The sequence below is a fragment of the Glandiceps talaboti genome, chromosome 17 (assembly GCF_964340395.1).
Source record: "Glandiceps talaboti chromosome 17, keGlaTala1.1, whole genome shotgun sequence".
Lineage (NCBI taxonomy): Eukaryota > Metazoa > Hemichordata > Enteropneusta > Spengelidae > Glandiceps > Glandiceps talaboti.
This window is the reverse complement of record NC_135565.1, coordinates 2,222,501-2,231,024: the sequence shown is the minus strand read 5'-3', so window position 1 is coordinate 2,231,024 and position 8,524 is coordinate 2,222,501. Positions and strand designations below refer to the sequence as shown.

Sequence of the window (8,524 nt, the reverse complement as noted above, 5' to 3'; positions counted from 1 at the left end):
AGGTACATACAAACGTACACACATTCATTTTAATACATAAATGAAAGTGTAGACATTCAATATTAAAGGCGATATCAAGTGCTATCTCATGCAATGCTAAATTTTCTAACATATTAATGTTTTTCAATGACAAAATATTTCGCGGCCCCCCCCTTTCAAACCATGAGAATTTTCATGCCCCCCCCCCCCCTTCAAGCCTCCCATTTTTTTCATGGCCCCCCCCCAATTTCTCCCCAGGCCCCCCCTCTGCCGTAAATACTGTCCGGTCCCTTACCGAGGTGTTTAAGGTGTGTTTCGTGTTTTTGTCTTGAAAAATTTTCTTCCATCCATATCTGGAGATTATTCTCAAGACTTTATTTGTTGAAACTATAGTTTAGTAGTTCTCTTTTTGGAGGATATGGTGGTCCTGAAAAGGGCTGTTAGTAATAAAGGGAAGGGGATTCCTCAGTAACACTATCAATATTAACTAAGTGTATAACATTACGTTTACCATATAACCAACTCTGGATTGTTAGATCAAGTTTGTTAATTAGTGGAAGCATTTTCCAAGGTTGGTTCAAACTTGATTATCTTGTTTGGTAATAATAAATTGGTGTAAAGGTCAGTTAGCCAAGTGATCAGTCAACTCCTCATGGATTGTTTTACCAGCTATATATCTTAAATAGAAGCATGGATTGTTAACTGCTACTTATTGCTACTTACACAGAACAAGTTAGTTGTGAACCAGTGACATGTAGGTATAGTTATGAACCGCACGTTACAAAATTGGTAACCGAGAAAAAAAATTGCATTGCTTCTGCATATGGAAAATATAATTTGATGCAGGACTGACAATAGAAAAAAAAATTGATGTCACAGTGATGAGGAAAAAAGTTTGCTGCCATACCTATTTCTCCTGCCCCCCCCCCAGAAATCAAATGGTTCTCCCCTAATGAGAGACACTAGAAAACGACCTAGAGGCGACTATAGTGACAGTGTCAAATATTTCATTCAGATCAAATGCACTGGCAAACAATTTGATGAGGTCTGAGGATAAAGGTAGAGGCATTGTCCTACTAAATATAGACGATTTACAGAAAGGAATCAATGTGAACGACAACTCCTTAATAACACATATTATGTAAAACTAGTAAATAAAGATACAATGGATATGATTGAAATCATAGACAACATCACATCACAACTGATATGTACGAGAAACATCTCATTGTTAGAGATACATATGAGTACATAAATCCTAATAACTTGCAAATACGTACGCCACAATAGTATTTACTTCAGTAAGTTCATAAGACGCCGCCTCAAGGAACAAAATTTGTAAGCAGGCCAATTATCAGTGGCTGTAAGAGCCCAACATGCCACATATCAGATTTTTTAGATTTCTATCTGTCACTGTTGGTTACCAATAACTGCTTTCTGGACTCGTATTAATGGCAGAAACGTATCTTTGTTCTCCAAGCATGTCTGAAAGCATACAAAGAAAGATACACTAGTTGTAGCCGTACTGGCCACGTCTGCACTTCTATTATACTAACCTGTAGTGCTTACTTATATAGGAAAGTCATGTGATAGAAAAGTAGGAAGTGATTGGATGAGGAGATGTTAACAGATGAAGCCAGGTGATTAGAAATAGAAATGAATATTTATGAACACAACAACAAAGGTATACGTTACGATAACTATCAAAACGAAATACAGAAGGGACATCGACACACTATAAATGAGACAGACAGAGCAACGCCAAATCCAACTGTGACATATCTAAAACCATATTGTGCAGCAGCAGCAGCAGCAGCAGCAGCAACAACAACAACAACAACAACAACAACAACAACAACAACAACAACAGCCAACGTATAGTACATAATTAAAGGACTCAGCAGATTTTTTTAACTACTGTAGTTCGTGACAATTTGATACTAGTCACTCCAGAGTTAAAAGATATTACATATTACGTTTATCTAACCTAAAGTTTAAACTTTCATATAAACCTTATTTAACTATTATTACTGTAGTTTATATATTTACTAGTTTGTTAGCGCCAAATGCTTATTGCAGAAAATACAATGAATAAATGTAGTCAAGTTTCTTAACGGATGCAATAAATATTCTATTCTATATAATAAAGAGCACACAAATACACTAGTATGTAGTCAATAGGCAGAGCACTTGACACAGTTACACAAACAATGGACTATAAAATTACAAAACCAACAATGTATCTCCTAAAACTATTCAATGTAATTCTCACGAAAAACACATATGAATTTAATGAAGAATTTTGCACACAATCATGTAATGTGGATGCAGCATCACCCGAAATAGCCGACATAGCATTCCATGAACTAGAAAGTCGCATTAGGTCTATTAAATGACTGTGTGGTTCCGATTACGCTCAATTTTAGAATAGGTGGGGTAGGTAGACTTTTTATTTTATTTTCATAGAGATATATTTCATAATCATGTGGGTTTCTAGTTCAGATAGTTATGTTTTTCACATGTGGTCTCTGTATTATTGGTTTCTTCTCATCAGATGTACATGCATTACAGATTGGAAGAACAGATTTATACTCTGTCTTTTTAAATTGATGTCAATTTCTGCATCCACTATTTCGTTTGAGACTTCACAATTTTCGCGATTTTATAATTTTTTTCTCTCGAAAAGTCAAAAAATAGAGTTTAGGGTCGGCAGTGAAACACTAGGTGGGGTCGGGTAACTTTTTTACTCCTTATTGAAATCTACACGAATAAAATATCACTTTGGACACGTTTCAGGGATGACGTATTCATGATATTTTGTTTTTAAATTTTCGTTGGAAAGCTCAGATACGGAAGTAACATATCTTATAATCCACAAAGGTGAATGACACCACCAAGACCAAATATCACAATAATAATAATAATAATAATATTTATTTTTCTATACCGTAAATCCATAAAATGCTCTAAACGGTTCACAAAGCTAAAAAAGAAAGAAAAAGCACTTGACATTAAAACAACACTTGATACATCTTAAGAGACAATTAATTAAAAGCTTTGTTAAACAAACGGACACATTCCAATATTTACACAGGCAATCATGCCACCCGGACCTGGGCGTTTTGAAAGTCCATGGGGTTCATTAAGGGTCAAACGATCATAATATTATACATACATGTACGAACATGTAGTAACGAAGTAGAATTTCAAAACAAAGTGAAATTCTTCACCGAGAAACTGTTGTAAAGATCAAGACGCTACAATGAAATAGAAGTAATTCAAGGGGAGTCGAATCGAAACAGATAGACATATCTAAAAAGCCGGACAACTACACAGAAAATCCAATTGGTCTTCAAAACAACATACAGTCCCTACATTAGATCTCCTCATCTACGAGAAGCAATAACTAAACACTGGGACTTAATAGCAGACAATGAGATATTAAATCAATTATATCCGAAAAGACCAATCATAGCACAAAAACGAAACAAGAACTTAAAAGGCAAATTAGTGAGCACTAAATTAAAGCATTCCGAATATAAAAATATAGCAGAAACAACCTAGATAATAATAGGAATGTTGAAATATTGACATTTCTGTTTGATGAACAATACAATTAAACTTTAAGCAAACAAATATGGGAATGGGAATTTATCACAACAACTGCGACTGACAAAGAGACGTGAGGGGGGGGGGGCTCCCATAGAAGGCAATACGGGAAGGGCCGCTTTTTTATGCTCGTTGGTATCAGAAAGGGTATACTTTTCATAGGGTAGTGGTATGAGAATGGGTCGGGTGAATCAAAACTGGTGTTAATTAACAGAGACCATGCAGTCAACACTGGAGGCGTTTCAACCTGGTGTATCCACCTTCAAAACTTCCGTACTCTCGTGGCTCATGGCACACTAGATCTAGGGCTAGCTTCCCCTGGGAGCCCTGGCTTTGAATGTACTTAGACTAATTAAAATGCAACTTGGTATCAGAAATGGTATACTTTTTGCATAAAACTGGTATCACAACACAATGGGTTTCAATGTGTGTGAGGAGCCTCCCCGTAATGTTACCCATGGAGTTAAACAACCCCCCCCCCCACCCCGAAGAGACCCTAAAGGAGGTTTCGAAACGTTCACAAAGAAGGCTCAACTATTACCGATCCGGGGACGTATGGCCAAAAGTTTCCCTACACAAACCAACTCAAAATTTTGTGGGTTCCAACCTGTCTGTAACAACCACATAGTTGATAATCTCTAACCTGACTTCCATACAATCTGGTTGAATTTTGTTAATGTTCGGAGCCCCATTCCCCCTCATACACCCATTCCATCTCATACACCCATTCCATCTCATACACCCATTCCCCCTCATACACCCATTCCATCTCATACACCCATTCCCCCTCATATACCCATTCCCCCTCATACACCCATTCCCCCTCATACACCCATTCCATCTCATACACCCATTCCCCCTCATACACCCATTCCCCCTCATACACCCATTCCCCCTCATACACCCATTCCATCTCATACACCCGTTCCATAACATGTTTTGGAAAATAGACAATTGCAAAACGATTAGATCTATATATGCAGTGTGTGTGTGTGTGTGTGTGTGTGTGTGTGTGTGTGTGTGTGTGTGCGCGCGTGTGTGTGTGTGTCTGTCACTCTGTCTGTCTGTCTGTCTGTCTGTCTGTCTGTCTGTCTGTCTGTCTGTCTGTGTGGCTGTGTGTCTGTGTCTTACTGTGTGTGAGAGAGTGTGCGTGTGTGGGGTGACTAAAATTTACCATGTCACTATGATTTGTTTTATCAGGCAAAGGACAAATTTGACTAAACATACCGTGATCATACATGTATCACATTCACAAGCATCAGTTCCTGCTCACACCATTATAGTGATCTGAGATTTTAATGACTACTGACACGTACGTTCTTTTCACATAACTGATGTGGCAGCAGTGGGATATAGAACCGGTGGCAGCGATGGGATGTTAAAATTAACAAAATAATGTAAAGCTAGACAATACAATGAGTCAGAGTAAAATGTGACTGTCCCTAAACCCCCCCCCCATAGGGGTATATTATAATTAGTACTATTATTATTATATTAGTCTATATCCTGACATAGAGGGTTGTCTAGTTGACACTATGTCTAACTTTGAGATATAATCACCATGTAATACTATTTAACGTCTGTTGGCTGGCCGATGTCACCAGGGGAGGAGGTGTGGGATGTTGGTGTTGTTGCATTGGGGTTAGTCCGAGTGAGTGAGTGAGTGAGTGAGTGAGTGAGTGAGTGAGTGAGTGAGTGAGTGAGTGAATTCATGCAAATATTGCAACATTGAAATATTGCTCATATTGATTTGTCATTTTCCTGTCGTTCATGTTTGTTAGTGTGTATATGCTGTTGTTGTCGTTTGTTTGTTCTGTGTTTTCGTTAATATAACTAACCAAGCCTCAGGCTTAGTTATTGTTTTAGGTTTTAGTGACCGACAAGTGTTTAAAATCACCTATATGGTGTTAGTAAAGGATATCCAACTACCTAGGGTGTTAGTAAAGGATATCCAACTACCTAGGGTGTTAGTAAAGGATATCCAACTACCTAGGATGTTAGTAAAGGATATCCAACTACCTAGGGTGTTAGTAAAGGATATCCAACTACCTAGGGTGTTAGTAAAGGATATCCAACTACCTAGGGTGTTAGTAAAGGATATCCAACTACCTAGGGTGTTAGTAAAGGATATCCAACTACCTAGGGTGTTAGTAAAGGATATCCAACTACCTAGGGTGTTAGTAAAGGATATCCAACTACCTAGGGTGTTAGTAAAGGATATCCAACTACCTAGGGTGTTAGTAAAGGATATCCAACTACCTAGGGTGTTAGTAAAGGATATCCAACTACCTAGGGTGTTAGTAAAGGATATCCAACTACCTAGGGTGTTAGTAAAGGATATCCAACTACCTAGGGTGTTAGTAAAGGATATCCAACTACCTAGGGTGTTAGTAAAGGATATCCAACTACCTAGGGTGTTAGTAAAGGATATCCAACTACCTAGGGTGTTAGTAAACGATATCCAACTACCTAGGGTGTTAGTAAACGATATCCAACTACCTAGGGTGTTAGTAAAGGATATCCAACTACCTAGGGTGTTAGTAAAGGATATCCAACTACCTAGGGTGTTAGTAAAGGATATCCAACTACCTAGGATGTTAGTAAAGGATATCCAACTACCTAGGGTGTTAGTAAAGGATATCCAACTACCTAGGGTGTTAGTAAAGGATATCCAACTACCTAGGGTGTTAGTAAAGGATATCCAACTACCTAGGATGTTAGTAAAGGATATCCAACTACCTAGGGTGTTAGTAAAGGATATCCAACTACCTAGGATGTTAGTAAAGGATATCCAACTACCTAGGGTGTTATTAGTAAAGGATATCCAACTACCTAGGATGTTAGTAAAGGATATCCAACTACCTAGGGTGTTAGTAAAGGATATCCAACTACCTAGGGTGTTATTAGTAAAGGATATCCAACTACCTAGGATGTTAGTAAAGGATATCCAACTACCTAGGGTGTTAGTAAAGGATATCCAACTACCTAGGGTGTTAGTAAAGGATATCAACCAGTCACTAAACCATACACAAGCCAAGATATTGTCTTAGAGCAGAAAATATGGATAATATACCCTAGTCGTTTTACGTCATGATAACCCGTGTATACGTCACTGGATAATATACCCTAGTCGTTTTACGTCATGATAACCCGTGTATACGTCACTGGATTTGCGATGCTGGAAATATTAGGCCAAATAGTCAGGATCACCATTATTCTTTCCAATTTCTTTTCATAAATGATGCTTGTGGAGGTATCATCATATTATTCCTCGATAGTTTACTTCATTCAGCCAGTAAAAAAACTTGTGACCTAGCAACTCGTAGTGACAAGGCCCCATTAGACAACTCTTATTTTTCCTGGTTGAACAAAGCAAAATATTGGGGAATAATATCCAGATAATTATCTATAGATAAAATATTTACATGTAAGGAACATGTGATTAGAATTTCTGATAGCTTTGTTCTGTCCAGTTCCTGATCAGTGAACAGTTAAATAAATCCAAAACACCATTGATCTGATTCTCAGTCTACTGATTTTATTGGCTGCATATATCGCAAGTAGACAAGAAAAAATACATTTCACATGGCATGCTAGAGATTTTGAATAAAGAAATTAATTCCATAAATATGTTTTAATGAATGAGTCAGTGACATTTGACTAATATATATATATTAACATTGCATTGCAAGGAAAACAAACATGTTTCCAGCATTACTAATGACTTTGACAGTGTTTAACTTAAATGCAAAGGAAGTTTTATGAGAAGAAGTAAATATTACATATGTAGACCCTCTATACCCAAATGAAACTGTAAAATGTATACTTAAAGTATACTTATTCTACACTAACAGTATACTTTTTCAATGTCAAGTACATTTCAAGTATACTTAAAATGGACTTGGTAGTTATGACGCTGAACAAATTTTTGTAACCTTAAGAAAATTTAAAATGGTGAAAGATAAAATAATGTTGCCATGCTGATCAATATTTCTTATCTCATAGAATCAGTTATCCTCAATGTAAAGTCAATTTCTGTTTCATCTCTAAGGTGTGGTTTGGTAACTAACATATGCTGTACAGCCTTGGTCCACAGGAGATACTTTTGAAAAAGAAAATAGTTGTGCATGATGAATAGCTGAGTATATAGGGAGATGATGAATAGCTGAGTATATAGGGAGATGATGAATAGCTGAGTATATAGGGAGATGATGAATAGATGAGTATATAGGGAGATGATGAATAGCTGAGTATATAGGGAGATGATGAATAGATGAGTATATAGGGAGATGATGAATATCTGAGTATATAGGGAGATGATGAATAGCTGAGTATATAGGGAGATGATGAATAGCTGAGTATATAGGGAGATGATGAATAGCTGAGTATATAGGGAGATGATGAATAGATGAGTATATAGGGAGATGATGAATAGATGAGTATATAGGGAGATGATGAATAGATGAGTATATAGGGAGATGATGAATAGCTGAGTATATAGGGAGATGATGAATAGCTGAGTATATAGGGAGATGATGAATAGATGAGTATATAGGGAGATGATGAATAGCTGAGTATATAGGGAGATGATGAATAGATGAGTATATAGGGAGATGATGAATAGATGAGTATATAGGGAGATGATGAATAGCTGAGTATATAGGGAGATGATGAATAGCTGAGTATACAGGGAGATGATGAATAGATGAGTATATAGGGAGATGATGAATAGATGAGTATATAGGGAGATGATGAATAGATGAGTATATAGGGAGATGATGAATAGCTGAGTATATAGGGAGATGATGAATAGATGAGTATATAGGGAGATGATGAATAGCTGAGTATATAGGGAGATGATGAATAGCTGAGTATATAGGGAGATGATGAATATCTGAGTATATAGGGAGATGATGAATAGCTGAGTATATAGGGA

General features: G+C 37.0%; 1 protein-coding gene across 1 annotated transcript in view; it reads right to left on the bottom strand.

Annotated features, from left to right (window-relative positions):
• Positions 1–7,570: 7,570 nt before the first annotated feature.
• The window catches only part of LOC144448607 (C-type lectin domain family 18 member A-like), a 12,195-nt gene continuing 11,241 nt past the window's right edge, over positions 7,571–8,524 (bottom strand). The window contains exon 3 of the mRNA XM_078138885.1: positions 7,571–7,690. Within this exon, the coding sequence (XP_077995011.1) occupies positions 7,635–7,690 (56 nt within the window). The 3' untranslated portion in view covers positions 7,571–7,634. The remainder of the gene's footprint in view (positions 7,691–8,524) is intronic.